This window comes from Phyllostomus discolor, chromosome 4 (genome assembly GCF_004126475.2).
Source record: "Phyllostomus discolor isolate MPI-MPIP mPhyDis1 chromosome 4, mPhyDis1.pri.v3, whole genome shotgun sequence".
In the NCBI taxonomy this organism is placed as follows: domain Eukaryota; kingdom Metazoa; phylum Chordata; class Mammalia; order Chiroptera; family Phyllostomidae; genus Phyllostomus; species Phyllostomus discolor.
Window position 1 is genome coordinate 173237867 of NC_040906.2, and position 20609 is coordinate 173258475.

At 38.5% G+C, this 20609-nt stretch overlaps 1 protein-coding gene across 2 annotated transcripts in view; it reads right to left on the bottom strand.

Annotated features, from left to right (window-relative positions):
* The window catches only part of ROS1 (ROS proto-oncogene 1, receptor tyrosine kinase), a 100008-nt gene that overhangs the window by 22030 nt on the left and 57369 nt on the right, over nt 1-20609 (bottom strand). For both annotated transcript variants that reach the window (XM_036024614.1, XM_036024616.1), the window contains 11 exons: nt 19427-19571; nt 18416-18648; nt 18141-18317; nt 14916-15084; nt 14121-14238; nt 10868-11058; nt 9106-9189; nt 5795-5930; nt 4428-4590; nt 2651-2715; nt 1598-1727 (listed from right to left, as the gene is read on the bottom strand). In XM_036024614.1, coding sequence (XP_035880507.1) covers nt 1598-1727; nt 2651-2715; nt 4428-4590; nt 5795-5930; nt 9106-9189; nt 10868-11058; nt 14121-14238; nt 14916-15084; nt 18141-18317; nt 18416-18648; nt 19427-19571 — 1611 coding nt within the window. The remainder of the gene's footprint in view (nt 1-1597; nt 1728-2650; nt 2716-4427; nt 4591-5794; nt 5931-9105; nt 9190-10867; nt 11059-14120; nt 14239-14915; nt 15085-18140; nt 18318-18415; nt 18649-19426; nt 19572-20609) is intronic.

Below are 20609 nucleotides of genomic sequence, written 5' to 3' on the forward strand. Positions count from 1 at the left end.
ACTTCTTAAAGGCAGCTGTAGAAGCGAGAAAACAAAGGTATGGTGGATTTAGTTTTGAGAACTAGGGGCTTTCAACCTAGAATTAACCAAGTTACAAATCCAGTGTGAGCGAAGAATAAAGGACATTTCCTCAGAAAGAAAAAGAACAAAAGGCAGTTTTACCCTCCTGTGCATGCTTTCTCTTTCCAAAACAATAGAGACATCGGACGGAGAAAACAGAGGCCCCACGCGGACGTTACCAGGGTGAACCTGAAGGAGGCCTCTAGGAGAACAGCCGTGTACACAGCGGAGGACAAGCCCCCATGTGAGCCCAGGAGGGAAGTGCCCAAGAAAAAATTTGTTACGCGCTGGATTATCCGATATATTTTACCATAGCAAGGAGAGTATGACAATTCTGTTGGGAAGTTTAGGTATATAGAAAACTAAGCTAATGGGAAAGAAGACACATTTATTAAATGAGCTTAAGGAAAATACACAAGCATAGCACTTGAGTAACCAGCTGCGAATGATACTTAGGCGGTCACAGTAATGTAAACCTGCAATAGTGATTTATCTGAAAATCGTGACACTGTTGGGGGTTGGAGGAAACAACGTGTGCAGAGTGGGTGGGTGTGGGCTGCTACATGAGGACATCTGAGAGGGTTAAATCCTCATCCTTCACAGAAGGACGTCCATAATTTCCCTCAAGGTTGACCCTCAGTGTGCGGCACTGGCAGAGTGTTTGGGAGCCTGGAGGTGAGTACAAGAAAAACGTGCAGCTGCCTGGGAGGCGGGGATAAGGTAGAACACGGGATGAGATAGTGAAAAACTCCTCACTGGCACAATAGCTAAACTTTGTCCCATATCTAAATTTGGTAGCTATATAATGTATACTTTGATATAAATGAAAACCAAATTTTTTAAATCTATAGATGTACATTCTAGTTTCCTGTTTTGTCTCATGTGTTTCTCATCTAAGGTTGAATGTAGGGGGTCCCCAGGTGCCTTCACAGGGTCCCCACTGTGCCAGGCACCACTCTAGGCACCGAAGAGAGAACGGGATGGACCCAGGCTGCATCCTGCGGACAGAGCTGGAGAGCCGACAGGACCTTTTGACGTGGTTGTAGGGAAAGAGAAAGCAAAAAATTGGATGGACGGCATGGAGGAGAATGTATGAAATGAATTTTGTTTTGCCCCAAATTAGTTTCAGTTGCCTATGAAAATCCAAACAGATATGTCAGCTGGGTGGGGACATGTAAGTCTAGTAAAGACATAAGGGCGGGAAATATCAGTTTGGGAGAGACGGACATAAAGTACAGAGAAAGATGTGCCTTTTTAAACTCCACACAATCTCTGTTCTCCAGAAAACACGATTCTGGCAGTGAGGGACCTATTTTTCCATAAAAGACAGCAATCAGGCTCAAATAACCAGAAAATGCCAGAAATTAGTTCAAGGTGCTAATTGTCCTTATCCAACATGAAGGATATTTCTTTCCAAGGAAGTATTCTAAGGTTCTCCCATTGGCCAAAACTGCAGCCTATTGAATTTAAATAAAACTAATAGTACATTACAGGGCACATGCATTACAAAACCAATACCGCGAACCTTATTCCCCACCTTCGTCATCCGGGCTTTACGTAAATAGGTGAGGAGGTCTCCTCCTTCCATCAGTTCCAGGATAATGTACTGGGGTTCGTTCAGCAGACAAACTCCAAGCTGCTTCAGGATGTTGGGATGATTAAACTTGCTAAACAGTGGAAAGAGACAGGCGGGATGTCGTGACAGAGAAGGAAGTCCCAGCCGAGTGCCTTTATGGACTAGAGCAATTGCTTATCTATAGTTTCCATCAAAAGCCCTGATTTTTTTTCTCTGATAAATGAAGGCTTCCTCTTCCAAGGGCTGTTCTGCGCTCTTGCCTTGCAGAGGTAATACGGCAACCTCTAGTGGCCAGGCACGTGGATAGGATGGGGTGAGTTTTAAAACAAATCATGTTTGTATTCAAGTATTTTGTGTTTTGGAAAAGAAAGTAATTTTAACTAATTTCCTTCTTCAAAAGACAACTGAAAACATTATATTTTTATCATCACAAGCATAAAATATTACTCTCTTTTTTTTAGAGTGACAACTCAGTCTCCAAGTGTTTTCTCAAGATATCAAAGCAAGTAAACCCCAATCTAATAACTAGAGCCCACAGCTCGGGACCACTGCCTCAAATCTTCCTGTTAAGAAGTCTTTGAGCAGTTTTTATGCCCAATGACTAATTCTGACATCGAAGACCAGTTTATCAAGGCAAGGGACATTTTCATTGGCATCATTGCACTCGAGAGAACTCTCTTTCACTCAGTCTACTTCAACCCTTATCGTACATTGAGAAGCCCATCAGCATGTTTAAAGTGGAACAGCTTCAGATGTCACTTGCAAAACACACTTCTTATTGAAGGTAAAAGGATGGAAGACCTTTTGCCTGAGGACAGCCTGTGCCCAGGCTGGGAAGACCGGCTTCTGCAGAATACTTGTCATTACAGACATATTTCCATTTAAACTTCGGCCATGTTCATTTTGGGCATGATTTATTGCATCAGGGGATTTTGAATGTTAAAAATCTACCAACCAGTTGCAAAAGCTTCCTGCCCATACCAAGGGAACATTATTTCAGAGCCTCCCTGATACCTCATCAGATGTGCCTCCTTCAGGAACTCAATCTTCTCCTGGTCTGTGGAGCCTTTCTTCAAAGTCTGTGCAACACAAAAACAAGCCAAGGATCAGTCTAGAAGACCTTTCTGTGAGCTCAGTGGGTTAGTGGAAATAATCTTTGTTTTGTTTTCTAATATCCGCCATGAAAGTTCAACATAGATCATGGATAATGAATGTGTATTGCTGTGTAAACTGTTCAAAAGATAGCTTCTGTTATTGAAAGTATTCAAGTAGAAAATCTGATCAAAGATCTAGTAATATTTATACAAAGTCTAACATGTAGACATTTTTAAAAAGACCAAATTTGGCATTTAAGCTAATTTCCTTTTTTTCTTTTTTTGTCCTCATTTGAGGACATGCTTATTGAATTTCAAAGAGAGAGGGGAAGCGAGGGAGGAAGAGGGAAAGAAGCATGGATGTAAAAAAGAAATATTGATCACTTGCCTTTCCTTTGTGCCCCAACCAGGGACCAAATCCATAACTCAGGCATGTGCCTTGACCGGGAATTGAATCCATGACCTTTTGATTTAACTTGATGATGCTATAATCAACTGAGCCACACTAGCCAGAGTTAAGTTAATTTCTTAATTTTCAAAATTTTCTACTCAATATCTGTTCCCCTACCTTCTTTGTTAACAATATCATAATTTGTTTTTCAGAGGCAAGGTGCCCAATCCCAGGCAATTGATCTGAGATAATTATGAAAATCATGTTCTGCAATTCTCCTGCCTCCCTTGCAAATATGGCTCCCTTCTGGTCAGTGAATGTTCTAGCCTGAATGAAAATTCAATGCCTGATTTTTCAGCAACCATTTTGGGACCGTGAGACAACACACATGTACAAAGTCAAGAGAATTTCACATATACTGGCACTGCACTAAAGGTAGCAGTCATCTGGTTATGTGAGAAAACTAAACATTTATTTAAACCCGTTGAGAGAATCTTGCCAGCTTTTCTGGTTGTATAGCCCACACTCAAAGCAACAAATTCCTAACAAGCTGTGGTCAGGGTATTGTTCAGTTACATAAAAGATTCATCATCTCTCAATCAAAAGAAAGTCTTACAAAAATCTGAGAATATATCCAGTGCTTCCTTAAAACCACATTAAATATAAATGATGAATAACTGTGGAGCACAGGACAGCGAAGTAGAGTCTGTGGACCAACTCCACCCACCGCCTATTTTTGTATATCTGGCAATATGAAAATAGTTGTGACATTTATATTATATTTTATTTTTTTTCTAGCTTTATTGAAGTATAATTGACATGTTACATTTTTAAATGGTTGAAAGAAGAAAATAGCACTATTTTATTATACATACAAATTATATGATATTCAAACTTCAGTTTTCAAAATAAAGTTTAAATGAAACATAACCACCCTCATTGGTCTACAAACTGACTGTGGTATAGCTGCAACTGCCATGAGATGACCACAAGCCTAAAATATTCACAATCTACCCTGCTACTCAGGACCTTGAAAGCGTGCTTAACAAGCCCAGTTCTCAATAGTGTATTTGCAGGGAAAATGTCTGGGTGTCAACTAATCAGAAACCTTAAGGTTTACTATCAATTTCAGAGTTCATGTAGGAAGAAGAAGAAAAATGTGATTTCTGTAGCCATGAATAGGCTCCTAGCTTCTACTGGTTCTCTTTTCAATTAATATTACTCATCTTTTACTGTAGTTGCATTCATGCAAATCCATGTAAATGTGCAGACATAACATATCAAGGAGTTAGAAGATCCACATTACCTTCACTGCTACTTTGGTTTCTCCACTTCCAGCTCCTAAGATGTCTACTGCTATCCCCTCGTACACTTCTCCAAAGGCCCCACTTCCCAGCAAGAGACGCAGAGTTAGTTTTTCCCGGGGGAAAGCAGGAAGACTTTCAATCTCCTCTTGCGTCGGAAGAGTACTAGAAAATAATAATATTTTTGATCTGCCAAAATATACGGTTTGAAAGTGGGTGTTGTTAGTGCTCAAGAGAGTATGAAAAAGAAACCCCACGGCTTTACAACACTGCAGTGCATTCTGCATGAGACAGTGATGTGGAAGTTTGCGTTCCTGTTCCTTCCTTATTCCACCATGCAGAGTATTCCTTCCTTATTCTGAACCCCAGACAGACCATGTCACTTTGCTTCCAAGCACCTTCGTTTGATAGAAACATGCCCTTGTGAGTATTGCCTCAAGTTTTTGTTTTTCTTTTTGCCATAGCTTGTTTTGTTACAGTTACCAATTATTAATTTCTTCAGGTTACCAATTTGCATATATAGCTATTGTAAATTAGTAATAAATACATCTGGATTTATGAGCTAAAAAACATTTACTTTAACAATTTCACACAGCTGGTCTCCTATATAAAAATTTACCATGACCACAAAAATCAACTTTGTTTCCATCAGGTTAACTTTTAGAAAGCCAGGCTTCTCACTTGGAATACTACAAGGGGGAAATGCATCTGCATTTAAAATGCTTTGAGTTTTTCAAAGAGAATGTCGAATGTTGGATGTGCTGAGTATTTTTCTCAAGGAAAGTCACCTCTGAGTAGCTAATTTAGATCACCTCTGTGTCTGCTCCAAATCCTTCATTTTTATGTGTTTAATTACAAATTTTAAGGCCTACGACTACATAACCCCTTTGTGCATAGGTCATATAATACAGTGCCTTGTATAAAAAGATATTTAAATATTTTCTTTAATTATAATGACAACAGAAGTTCAAAACTCATCTCTCTTGAAGAGTTTTTGAAGCCAACCAACACACAACTTCTGAAAACAGAGTTAGATTGCATTTGTAGCACACCCACATCACTCTTGAAATCCCTCTCGTCCAGATGCCTCCTGCTGACCCAACCATGTTACCATCTACTCTCTTCAATGTAGTATTTATCTCCTTGTTTCTTTTATTTTTGAACAATGTAATAAAACACTAGAAAATAACTGATATTTGCTTATTTTCCTTAGGATAGGGTAACCATGTCATTTGCCATGCACCCGAGGGCACATTTGAGGGCATTAGGGTGTGTTGTTAATAACTATGCCAGGAGAGTGGGCATGAAGCAGGGCAGCCCGGCCTGCTCCCCACCCAGGTGCCCCACCGTGATGGCCCCCATCACACACCGTATAGCACAGCAGCCATTAGCCAGTCCTACTGCAGTGGCCAGGCCTCGCAGCTCAGCCAACTCCTTGTCTTCGTTTATGAGAACTGTCAGCCCTTCTTTGGGAGGTTTTTGATTCTTTAGTCTTCTATGCCAGACTATAAAGAAAAACAGACAAAAATTACAAAATAAAGCATTGCTTCTTTTTCCTTTAGGAATGTTAACATTTTAAACACTTATCTATAAGAACACCATTAGTAAAATAATCAAATTTGATTGAAAAAGACACCCATAATAAAAAAAATATTAATTAGCCTTCGCCAGTGGGGCTCAGTTGGTTGGAGGGTTGGCCCATAAACCTAAAGGTCTCAGGTTCAATTCCTGGTCAAGGCACATATGTAGGTTGCAGGTGTGGTCCCCAGTCAGGGAGCGCTGGGAGGCAACCAGTTGATGTCTTTCTCACATAGCGGTTTCTCTCCTTTCTTTCCCCTTTCTCTAAAACCAATAAACATGCCTTCAAGTGAGGATTTAAAAATTTTTTTGAACTAATTAAATCTAGGTACAAGGTCACAGAAAAACACATAGCTTATACTACCTCATGTTTCATCTTGTATTATAATAATATTTAACATATTTCTTATTGCTATTATAAATAAGTTGAAATATTGTAACATCAGAATCACCCATAAACCAAAGCCAAACCAAAACACACTCACAGAATAATTATTAGTGAAACAAATTCATTTCTGAGTCCAGATACGTGCAGGTTATACTCCTCAGTAGAGCTGAGGAGTGCTTTCAATATAATTAATGGCTATAATGGCATGCTTTATTTAAATGCAGAGTACAACAATGCAGAGCATATATCCACTGTTGTTCCATATACACCTATTCATATACACACTAAGTGTCAGCAGTGGTCCTCCCGAGTTGTGAAATTATGGGTGATTTGTGTTGCCTTCTTCACACAATGAGCAAATATTTTTATAATCATAAAACATAAATGATATTTTAAAGATTAAAATATAATTATGTCAATAAGATCACCCATGTATCTTAGAATATTGGCTCAGAAGCTAAAAACAGCATGGCTCCTTTGTTAGATGGTCATGAAAATTTGAACTTTATTCCACAGTAGCTTCTGTATTTAACAGGTTAGAGTTTTATTCAAGTAAAATTCCATCTGAGGCACCACACAGGGATAGATCTTAAGTAATTTCTCTAATGCAATTTTTCAAACCCAAAATGCTCTCATTACCCCTCTTCATTCTTAAAGTCCCAGGTTAATGTCCCCCATCTTCAGTGATATCTTCCGAGACTTCTGCAACCTCTAAGTTGCATCTCTGAACTTATAAGACTAACTGTGGCTCTCAGCAATTCTATGTCACTGTCTTGTGGATTTCATGTACTATTCATTGCCTTTTATTGTTAACACATATATCACTATTTATCTTTTTCACACAGGTAGGTCTTACCTCCCTCATTAAATGGCAAGCTCCTGAGGCTGGTCTGTCCTGCTTTATCTTGTCCTCTGTTCCCAGCATATGGCTAATGTTGCACACAAGATGTGACTGCTCACCAGAGCAAAGACTGTCAATGCTTATTTTTAAACCCTTGTTTCAATTTTATATTTATAAGTATGAGTGACGAGAGCCTCCAGCACAATACAAATTTTAAAACAATTGCTACTTTTCATTACTTTAATAACTCTGCCTTTTCTCATGCACTTACACACCCCTACTTGTACAACCACATGCACTGTTCCTAAATAACCAGATTAGCTTATCTATACTGAAAAATCTGTGAGTTCCAAATAGAATAAAGACCTTTAAGTCCTGAGAAAGTCAGATATCCAGGGGATGTCTTGAAAGCACAATAGGTTGTCTGAAATTATCTCATGTTCATCCACTAGAGTTATGAGTTTAAACAATGGTGATGTACAAGTAGGCAAGCAAAGGTCAGATGGAAGATCCTTCATGTACTGTTCCTTCCCCGCAGGGAAGCAGACAAGCAGTCAAGCCTATATGCCAACTGCCAAATATACTGCAGTCATTCGTGTAACTCTGGAGGGGCTGGCTTAGTGACACAAACATCAGCTGTGCGATACTTAGACTCCCTGGAACCACAGGTTAATATCCTGGCAGGGTCAGCTGAAATTTTTAGCTTTCCAAGTTAGCAGAGAGAGTTCCATAAATTATATGTGTGGAATCTCTGAAAACAAATCTCAATTCAAGTTTTAATGTGCTCTCCAATAGCTTACAATTTCCATCAGTTTGGGGAAAAATAAAGATTTAGAACACTTAGTGAAATACCGGCTTTCTTTATCCTGGAGATTTCAACTTTATGTTTGTAACTTTTCCTTAAATGTTCTCTTCTACCTTTTTATACTTATGAAAAAAATAAGCCACAATTTTTGGAATATGTACTTCAGTGTTCTTTTCTGGTAAATATCATGCTTTTCTTGTAATGTTTCAGCATGTCAGGGACTCATAATATTAATAATGATAGAGTGACCATATATCTCATAATCCAAACCAAGGCATTATAGGGACTGAAAGAAAGAGCTACTAATGTTTATGCTGCAAGAACAGAAATGAACCAGGAAGTATGGTCACTGTAATAACCTTATAGGCCCAATATTTGACCAACCCTTTTGGAGTTGTCACTGTATTTTCTCATCATTAAACTAAATGTTTATAGGAAAAAAACTTTTAGGATTACATCGGTATAAAATGAATAGTGGGAAATAGCCAGTTTTCTATCCACCTAACTTAATTCTTCTGTTTTTCTGATCATTTATAAATGAGCAGGGATTTGAAATAAGCAAGTCAGACATCTGACAGTAAGAGTGCATCCTACAAGCCAGAAATGGATCTTCTGCACAAGAGGCCCTGCTCTTTCCAAACCAGGCTGTCTGCCTGGAGACCCACACTACCCCTACCGAGAATGTCCTCTGGGCTTGCATTAATCCTATCCTTAAAAAAATATATACCCAGAGCAGTTTTTTAATTTATTTCAAACTATAAGCCACAAAACACTTGTTACATAGTCAATCAGAAACAAACACTATTTTAAAGAAAGTTCAATTTGGTATTCTTGCCAGTAGTTTTATCTAAAGTATAATGTGAAGTGTAAATATAGATATATTATTCATAACATAGTTACTCCTATATCCAAAAACAATCCACAAAAGGTAATGGGTATGAAAGTATAGCCAAAGATAACATTGTAAATTTTATGAGTCTATTTCATGTGGAAAATTAAGTAAACTGAGAGATAAATCAATTAGTATAATCAAGTAAATAATTACTTATGAAAAATAATTTTACTTACCAAAAGCCAAGGGGATTACAGCAACCAAAAATATTCCAATTGTAATAGTAAGTATAAAGCTTGTTTCTGGCATCCAAAAACCATCTAATGAAATAAATGAGAAAAAGAAATTAATTCACAGGATAGTCCAGATAATCTGCCTGATATATCAGAACTAGATCCTATGATATTTTAGGAGGCAATTAAACCATGTAGCTTGAAATCATATTTATGGTGAAAGTGTTTACACTCTTGGGAATAAAAATCAATGTTTTTACATTTTTTCCAGAGAGCCAGTTTACCAGTACATCATAAGGATGTACCTGTCAAGGTTTCTACTTTAAAGTGACTGAGAAAACATGCATAGCCCTTGTAATGTTTCAGTCTTCAAATATATAGTCAGGATTATTATTTCTCTCTAACACCTTCATGCACATTTCACCCCATGTGTAGTGAACTGAAGAATGTGAACATGAAAACACGGTGTCTTCTTGCACACGGTTCCAGCTGAGTAGAAGAGACACACCTGAGCCCGGCAGGCTGCGCCTGGGGGGCTGAATCCGGCCGCAGCCTGATTCCCTGCTGCCCATGAGCTAAGAATGATTTCTATGGTGTTATTAAAAAAAGAAAAGGAAAGAAGAAGAAAAATATGCTACAGAGACCAGCTGCAGCCTGCAAAGCCCAAAATATTTACTATTTGGTTATTTTCAGAAAAAGTTGTCTGAACTCTTATCTAGATAACTGTAATTTTTTAAAAAGAGAATAATGCAAATTTTATATAGAATATTGGGCTGTGTGTATATAAAATGCAATTATTTATTTGCCTAAGGATTATTAGTTAAACATTATGATGGGTTCATTTAAGTTAGGCCTTGAAGGACGAGAAAAATTTCAATGGACATAAAGGAAAGGAAAGGAAATGCCAGGTAATGGGGTGAATAGTAGGTTCGAGGGTCCCGCATTTCAGGCTGATAAAAACAAAGGCTGAAGACATAGTGTCTTAAAGCTTTTTACCAATCTGATATGGACTACCAAGTAGGGATAAATACCGGGAAAGATAAACTGCAAACACAGGACAAATCATAGAAAGCCCTAAATGCCACACAAAAGTTTATACATGGACCTGAAGGCAGTGAATGGAGAGCCACTTCGGTCACTTCAGAGGCGGGTTAAGTGATCCAGCTGTGCTGTGGCTAGATTAACTGTCAGCATGTGATAAAGCCAAGAGCACAGCCAAAACTCAAGAGCTTAAGTTTGGAAAGCCAAAGTGGAAATAGGAAGATGGGACCTCATCACATAAAAATCAAGGTGGTAAAGCAACAGAACTTAGTGCCTGAGTAAAGAGAGGGAAAATAAAACATGGTACTGAGATTTCTAGCCAATGTGATGAGAAAGATGATGTATCATAAACAAATAGGATACACAGTGGAAAATGTAAGTACTGGGAAAGAGATGAAGCATAGTTTTAGACCTGTGGTACAGAAGATGGGAGTACTGGGAAAAGGACAATAAGCCTGGATAAGGACCAGGTTTTCGACAGCCTTGGAAGTCTAGGTAGGAGCATGGACTTGACGAGGTAGGCACTAAGCAGTAGCTGTTTAGTATCAAGACTAAAAATGACAATGATCTTGATGTTTCAAGAAGAGCACATCAGATGAAATGATCACTGTACTACTTTGGATGATAAGTTATAGTCACTCAATTATTGCTAATGTTAAGAATGTACTATCTTTATCTCTGAGCCTTTGTATAAGTTAGTATGTGAACACACACGGTAATATACCTCCAGCTAATAAAATATTCTCACTGATTCCACTGTATTCACCAAATCCCAGATTATTTGCAGCTACTACTCTGAACTGAAATGCTCCTTTCAGCTTTTTGGACTTCCAAGTACAAATGCTACCACAGGATCCATTAAATGCCATCTTCCACATTAAATCCTGGTTCAGTGAATCATTTGAAGTGCCCTTTCTGCAAAAGAAAGAGCAAAACCATGAATATAGAAAATATATGAGACAACATATATGTTATTCTCGATGCTCATAGATCATTTTAATGACAGAACTACAGAACATATACAAGTGCACAATTTACCCTTGATGTCATTCCTCTCACATGGTTTCAGCACAGAACACAGCATAATCTTATGAAGTCATCCCAGCAATGAATGGAGCCAACAAATTCAGCCCATCAGGAAAATAATGAATAAGAGAAAGCTGAAGTGCCTTTTTTTACTATCAGAATGTGTACACTTTCTTCAGAATTCCAAACACATAAGACAATTATTCCATAATGTTTAATTGGGATTTTTTAACCTCACCTGAGAATATGGTTATTAATTTTTAGAGGAGGAGAAGGGAGGGAGAGAGAGGGAGAAAAACATGGACGTGAAAAGCATTGATCAGCCACCCCTTGCTCATGCCCTAATTGGGACCAAACCTGCAACACAGGTATGTGCTCTGACTGGGAATGGAACCCATGACCTTTCAGTTTATGGGATGATGACACTCCAGCCAACTGAGCCACACTGGCAGGGGCTTATTGGAAAGTTTTTGTTTCCTAATACTTAGTCTCTATATCTGTAGTTTTCAAATACCATATCCAGATAAGATAAAATGCAAAATATAAAATTGATAAGGAAGGTGTAACAGCTCAGCTACCAAAGTTAGTATGTCTGGGATTCAATACAAGTTTTGTATTGGCCTACACTCACCTCAAAATCAACCCACATTATCCTTCACACGCAACATGGAAAGAGCACAAGAGCTGGATTTAAAAGGTGTAACTGGAATGGCTTTTAACAAATTCACAGACTGAAGGTCTTCCAGTTATGTTTTCTCTGACAATAAGAAGTTGAAAACTTTTCAGAACACAGCAGTTTTAGGACTTGGTGCCAACCCTCAGTAAGTGTGGGGATATGTAAGAGAAGCCAGTTCTGCTCCTGCTAACTGAGCAGCCATCCCAAAACAGCAACAATGACAGCAAAGGCTGAGCCTGTGAGGGCCCGGGGATGGGCAAGAACAAGTGGAGGGTCAGAGCAGCAGACTTTGTCACAGGAGCTGAATGCCCTCGGGAGCATCCTGAGTGAAGCTTCAGGACACAATGACTTTGTACATTTTGTCAAGCCTCATAGGTAATTTCATTGTTTAACCAAACAACTCTGATCCAAAAGAAAGAGACCTTGAAAAATGTATAAAGTGTCTCTTCACCGCTATTGGCCATTGAGAAAGAGAAGGAATTCTGACTTTGGTTGAACACCTTGTGTTTACAACACAAGATACTGGTGTTTTCCATATGTCATTCTATTTCACTGCCTTCATAACAGCCTATAGAGGTAGATATTATTATCCCACTTTACAGATGAGAAAATGTAAGTTTAAAGTGAAATAAAGCAAGGAATTAAACATGCTCTGTGTACTAGGTGAAATAGTGACCCCAAAATTCATGCCAGCCCATACTCTGTGACTATGACCTTGTTTAGAAAGAGGGTCTTTTCAGATGTCATCAAGTTAAAGAGATCGTATTGGATTAAAATAGGCTCAAACATAATGATTGATGCAATGCCCTCTTAAGAAGACAGAGATTTGGGCACAGATACACACAGAGAACACCATGTAATGACAGAGCCAGAGACTGGAGGGATGCATCTACAAGCCAAGGAATGTCAAGGACTGACAGCAATCACCAGCAGGTAAGAAGAGGCAGGGAAGGGTTCTCCCCTAGAACCTTCAGAGGGATGGTCATGCCGACACCTTGCTTTTAGATGTCCAGTTTCCAGAACTGCAAGAGAAAAGTGTCTATTGTTTTAAACCATCCAGTTGGTGGTACTTTGTTGAGGCAGCCCTGGGAAATATGGTCTGTTCGCTCCCGGGTCCATGCACTTGGCACTGCCACTGCCACGGTATTGTGGGCAATCCTCAGGGTATACCGGAGTGTCCTGACTGACGGAGTTACTTTGAGATACTGAAGGTACAGCAATTCATCTGTTATCCCATAGTCCTGTCCTGAGAGCAGAAACTTGGGGCAAGGAAATGTGAAGCATTATGGAGCAGCGTGCTTAGTGTTACTGAAGAGGACACACGAAAGGCGTCCTGCAAGACCAAGGTGACGCCTGATTACAGTCACAGACCACCAAGGCAGTACTGCAGGTCAGAGTGTATTTCACTCTATATGAAAAGCAGTAACAGAAATTTCAAGAAGGTTATGTTAGAAATAACGTAATCCTCTGGCATGAGCAGGGAAAATTTTTTAAGGTTATGGGAATGCCAGAGTAAGATGAAGCAAAAATAGATCTAAAGCTCAAGTAGCCAGGACTATAATTATGGAAGTGACTTTTGTCCTTGGAGCTTCTTAAAAGATGGCTTCATAGTCTCGTGAGAGGCGTGTCTGTGGAATTTGGAATTCTCCCCTCACGCTGGCATGAAATCAGCTCATCTGAGCCAGTGAGGATTCACAGAGCTCCTCATGCTGGCAGGGCCTGAGACTGCGTGTGTTCATCAGCTGATTCGTTTTCATCAAAGGCACATTTTCGGTGCCTAGGAACACACTGCAAACAGTAATCTTCCCAGTGAATAGAGAGTCTGGTGTGACCTACACCTGATTTTACATTCAGAAAAATACCTAGCTCATTAACAATTCTAACTGGACATTCTTCACCTAGCTAAAACAAATTAACATCAGAAATTTACATGCATCCCATCATCTAATATTAAACATAGCTCGGCTTCTGGAATAGAATAGATATTAAGTAAATATAAGTTATATGTGCCGATGATGGAATTATTTTCATAAAGTTTTGACAAGCAGTTACAGATTTCTGAGATGTGATCTGCCTATAACTGGAGAGCCGAGGCTGGCTGCTAGGAACTGAACAAAGAATATAATTATACATTCAAGGTCCTTAAACTAAAGATCCTTCATGTTTATTTATAAAATACACATGGAAAAACATTGTTAATTTTTATCTAATAACACCTTACAATTAACTACTTAGTTCCTTGCAGTTTACAAAGCACTTTTGCGAACAGACATACCTTATCTCAAGGATATAGTACATAGGCCGGCTTCCATTATCATCAGCTTTCTCCCATTGTACTGAATTCCTACTGCCTTCTAATAATTTTGGAATGCCTGGTTTACTTGGGACACCAGCTTTGGAAACAAAAGAAAATGCTAATTGATATGTTAGAAGTATAAAATATTCTGCACAACATATTTCTACAGACTATATTTACTAAAAGGAAAGACGAATATATTAAAGAAATGTTCAGAAATAGTCTCATATGAGTGCATATTTTTAAATGAGTATTTGAAGTTTTTATTAGTGATGATTCTTGATAGGAGTAATAATATCTTAGCTTGATATGAAATAAGTGATACACAAAGAAAGTATTGTAAGTTTTGAAGCATTTTCCCTTGATTCTTCTAAGGATCATGTTGGAGTTACGGTACTCTCTTTAGAATACTAGTTAATTTAAGATGAGTATACTTTTTAGATATTTTATCTTTAGCATGAGGGTATAGTAGTCACCAGATAAATATGGTAACATTAATTTCATTTAGTTCTTACTACAAAACATCAAGGCCAGACAAGAAATCTGAATCCTGAAAGGCAAAATAACTTTGCCCTGTTTGGGATCTTGCAAGAGCCAGTGAGTATTATCTCATTACTGGGTATAAGGACTCCTAACTCCAGTTTCTTCAGTCAAGTTTTAGAAATAATTACTTACTCACTTAAGAAAAATGTCAACTTCTAGGATTGGTGAAATAAGTGCTGAGAAAAGAATTGAGGGAATGTATAAGGTTTTCTGCATGCTGTAATTACTCACCTTTTGTCTTAAAACTTTCTGGAAGCGAGGTGCTGTTTTTTCCTGTCCCATAAACCACCACCGCACGGATACTGTATGAGGTGTCGGGCTGCAGATCCGTGATGGTACAGACATAAGCAGGACCTGGGCTGCATGAAGCTTTAACCTGGTAAAACTCATTGTACTTCCACTAGGAAGAGAAGACTCAATTAACATTTTTATTCCTTTAAGAAAACTTTCTTAAGCATAGAAATTCATGCACCAATGCAAACAATTAAACTTTACATACAATTTATTTTATATTAAAAAATAAGAACTTGTTAATGTTTGACCCCAAACATCATTCCTACCACTGACAGCACTTATATTTTTACAGCAAGCTATAACTGACTTGAATGACAGTTCTTAGGATAAGTCCAAGGTGGGACATATACTTCTGCCTATGTGTCATTGGAGAAGACACAGAGCTTGACTTCTTGTTTTCTCTAAGTGTATATGTCTGTATTATACATATCAGGATGGTTAAGTATACAATAATGGATCAAAACAATGATACTTTCAATTCCAGAGATTTATTAATTTCAAAATAATATTTTTACATGTTTTGATTCTATGAAGAAGTCCACAGTGAGTTACAGATTAAAACATTTAGTTTTTCTTTTCCAAACTCCTTCTGTAAGAACACTTCCCAAACATGTAAAGAACTCACATGACTCAATACCAAAAAGACAAACAATCCAATTTAAAAATGGGCAGAGGACCTGAATAGACACTTCTCCAAGGAGGACATACAGAGGGCCCAGAGACACATGGAAAAATGCTCAACATCACTGGCCGTTGGAGAGATGCAAATTAAAACCACAATGAGATATCAGCTCACACCTGTCAGAATGGCCATCATTAATAAATCAACAAACAAGTGCTGACAATGACATGGAGAAAAGGGAACCCTTAGTGCACTGTTGGTGGGAATGCAGACTGATGCAGCCACTGTGTAACACAGTATAGAATTTCCTCAAAAAATTAAAAATGGAACTGCTTTTTGACCCAGTGATTCCACTGCTAGGAATATACCCTAAAAATCCCAAAACACCAATTCAAAAGAACCTATGTACCCCAGTGTTCATAGCAGTGAAATTTACAATAGCCAAGTGTTGGAAACAGCCTAAGTGCCCATGAGTAGATGAGTGGAGCAAAAAACCGTGGTACTTTTACACAATGGAATACTATGCAGCAGGAAGAAAGAAGAAAAAATTCTTACCCATTGCAACAACATGGATGGAACTGGAAACTATTATGCTATGTGAAATAAGACAGTCAATGAAGGACATATACCATATGATCTAATGAACAAAATAAACTAATGAGCAAAACAGAACCAGAGGCATGGAAACAGGGAACAGACTGACAGCTACCAGAGGGAGGGGATGGGGAGAATAGTGGAAAGAAGGGGAAGGGATTAGTCAAAGAACATATATGAATGACCCACGGACATGGACAATGGTGTGGGGATGGACTGTGGTAGCAAGGGGGTGGGCTGGACAGAGGAGGGCAAAGGGGGACAAACTGGGACAACTGTAATAGAATAGTAAGAACAAAAGCACATATTCATCCTTGTTGCCTGCATCAGAGTTTTCATATAGAGTTATAAATTCATTCCCAGGTATTCTATTATTATAAGGTAGGTTCAAAAGGGATAGAAGCTTATGACTAGATATCACTCATTAACCATATCAGAACATAGCCTTCTACTGTGCTCATCAATTAGGACCTATAGAGGGTCACACATATAGAAATTACTGTATTAAACAATTTCAGCTTCATGGTTTCCTAGGAGGTCTTTCTGAAACTTGTGTTGAGCAAGTATAGGAATAATGGAAGTTTTGAAACAAAAAGCATTGCACGGAAGTCATGAGGACTGAAACAGGCAGTCCCTATCTGCTGCCCTTCTTTCCAAACTTTGAAGACTTGGGTGACTTAATGACTCACATTCCTTCCGTGGAGGGCACCCAAGGAGGAGTGCTGTGGGAATGAGTCAGGCCCTGGGGTCCTCCTCTGCCTGGCTGGTGGTATCTGACTCATGTTGGCACCTGTCTGGGTCTCTGCCTTCTCATTAGTAAAATGAGAGGCTAGAGATCATCCTCTCTAAGGTCCTTCTCCATTTCATGTCTTTGATCTGGGAAATGAACTTTACATCCCTCCTTTGACTTTAAACTAAACTGCACTAGGGCTTACTTAAATCAAGGTCAAAGAAAAAAAAAAGGTGATCCTCCTATTTCTCCAATGAAACTGCATTTTATAAGATGACCATTTTTTTTGAAAAGCAACACATCACCATAAACATGCTTAATGGCAAAAGTCCCGTTAAACTATGGCCTTTGGTTTTGTCACCTCAACATTCACTGTTGTTTCACATTTTCATAGTTTTTATCTAAAAGTACAAGATCATAAAAAAATCTTACATAGTAAAATCTAAAAACATCCTTGGAATAACTTCATTTTTAAAAGGAAATAAAGCCATGACTATACTGAATAGTTTTTAAGTTACCAATGAACAAGACATTCCTAGCCAATCTTTATTAATGAGGACACACACATATATAATGATGAAAATGAAATGTAGCAATTAGACAAATGTAATAATATATTATAAGTGTAGCAATATAAAAATTAATGCCTACTTTCCCTAGCAGTGAATTAATTAGATGAATGATATTTTAAAATTCAGTGGATATTTTTATATCGGTTAAAGCATGAAGTTTTTAGATGAGGAATACATAGTTTACATGCCAAGATCAAAATGGTCTTACATTTTACTCTCCAGTTGCTCCACAGCCCTTAATGGTTGAAAGAACATTTCTAAACAAAATTTTGGGTTTTGGGTTTTTTGCTTGTACATATCTTCCATTTTTTTTCATTAGAAAACACCAAACTGCTATCGACTTTAAACCAGAGAACTGGGCCAGTAACATCTAAACTAAGTAAAATATTATGAAATCAGTAAACCATAATTTATACCCTTTTACATGGGGCTTTTTAAGAGCAAATTAATCTCTCTGGGAGTTCTTTCTATCAGAAATCAGTCTAGGCAGCTCACCACTTCCATGTGGCAAACCTGAATGAATGAGTGTGGTCGATATATTGTTGACTTAAACAGAGAATGCTCTAGAGATATACAAAAGAACTTCCAACTTATTCTACAGCACAAAAGAAAAACTGGCATTAAAGGTGTACAGTGTGATCTACCTTCTGGAGCTCGAACCAAAACCTGGTGAGGTTAACACCAGATGGAGCCTTCCAATCTAACTGCAAACTCGTGTTCTCCGGAACCAAGGCACAAGGCTGCTCCGGTGTGTCAAAGGTTGCAACAGTGACGGGGCGACTCTCAGCACACCACAGTTCCTGGGCGTGGCAGGCCAGAACCTTTTTGTTGAAAAAATATAAATAGATAAAATTGCTTAACCTGTCCTAAACCTTGTGCTTAAGAATGGCAATCAAAGTACCCGGTAACCTCACTGTACCTTCAACACATACAGTTTTCCACCAGACAGTCCTGTGACACAGAGAGCAAGGCTTCCATTTGGGTATTCACTTTGTCTGAGAGGAGTCTCTGGAATCAGGGCCAGGTGTGAGACTGCCAGCTGATAGCGGACTGACTCCTTAGGTCCATTTGGCTTGAGAGTCTCTCTCCAGGATATAACAAGGCTGGTGTCTGACTGCACAGTGGTGTTAATATGCCAAACAGCCTCCGGTACTGAAATAAATAGCAACGCATGACAAGGGATGTTGCAATAGCACTGGAAGATGGAAAGAAGTAATGGGGTCTTGGTTGAGGAATAGTCGTATCATGTGAGCAGAATGAATGACAGATGTTCCGAAGGAAAGCCAGCCTCTTATATAATGGTAAGCTACCAGGCTGTCTGAAAGGCTCTCACTTATTTTTGCCTAATGACTAAATCATTCTCTGACTCTAGCTCCAGGGTTTAGCCAACGGTGCTGAAGAACCAAATTTGGGTGACTTTTATGAATGTCATCAGCGACATATGAAAGAAATGCCATCACCTCATCATAACCACCGCCTCTAAAACCACCTTTTTAGATTCCAGATCCATTTACTTTAAGGCAATGATGTTATTACTTTAAATCTCAGTGGCTAGTAAAATCCACATAAAGAAAAGTCTTGTTTTTCCTGTCTCACTGTGTGTGCAGAGACCTACGAATTTATGGGAAGAGGGTGACACTGTGTGGTGAGATGAAAGAATGGGTTTCTGGGCCAAACAGTATTCGTTCTGATGTACGGCTTCTGGTTGCTTTTCATTTGGATGGAATATTACTTATCATCTTCTGGTGTTAGAGCAAAAATCAGGTCATCAAAGTATTTTTCAACCAATACATTTTTTTATGCTTTAAAAAGTTCACATAATAAACATTACTTAATATTCAGGTAAAAAAACAACAAACAAATGTAGACACACACACCACACATATCACAAAATTCCACTCTAGCAACCCACACCAAGCCCATCACTCACCTCCACTTTTAGTTTTTCCCCAAATCTTTTTTCCCAGAGGTGATTGTTCCAAAGGATCTGAGTAGTAATTCTTTACAGCTGCCTGTACCATGTATGTTGAAAATGGTTGTAAACCTTCAATAAGAGCTATCCTCTCCTGAAACTCCTGTAATTAATTTTTAAAAGTCAACATGTGATTCTTACTTTTTGTACAAATAGGAAGAAATTATTTCATCAAAGAGAAAAAAATTAAGACTCAAAAAAGTTTATTTTTTAAAATGTGGATTATGAATGATAATGGCCGCTGTTCTAACCTGCCCGGGCCTGAGTTGCTTATCTACAAGAACAAATGCTAATTGACTGACAGCCTTCAGTCAGTTTTTGTGACATCCTCATTTCACACGGGAAGCTAGACTTGCGTGGGAGAACACCATTTCACTATCATCGCACTAGAAATTCGGGCAGGTGGTACTGGAAGGATGTGACACGTGTGAGTATGATAAAAGATTAAAGTACATTATCTAGTCATTCTTAGAAATCAGGTTTAAGTGAACAACTTTCCGTGGACCAATGGTTCTCAACTTTAGTTATACTTTGGAATCCTTTATGAAATTTTAAGATAATTCTGACTGCTGGGTCCCACCCCCAGAGCTTCTGGCTGCGTTGGTCTGAGGCAAAACCTGAACCCAGAGACTGTAAAAGCTCCAGGGTGCACAAGGTTGAGAGCCACAGGCTCTGATGCATATTAATCAACATGAAGACAACGTGATACGTGAGCTCTAGGAGAGACGTCCAGTGCCACAAGCCCAACCTCGCTCAGCCAGATGATCCAATCTGCCTCTGAAACGGCTCCCTTCAGAAATGTGTAAAGATTAAAATAGACAAAATAAAGGTATTAGCTGTTCTTTCTGGCAAAGTATACTGTTCTTAACCTCAAATAGATGATGATCAGTTTCACCTTTGGACTTGGTTAAATAAATTAAACAAAATATTGAATGTATATGATTCCATCACAAGGACAACTAAAACATCACTGCCCATGATGGAAGGAATTATGCCAATTTATTCATTCACTCAAGAAATATCTCATGAATTCCTATACAATACCAAGCATTGGGTTGGCCAAAATGTTTGGTTTTTGTTTGTTTGTTTGTTTGTTTCCCATAAGATGGCCCTAGTAGGGCTTAGTTGCCTTTAACTTCAT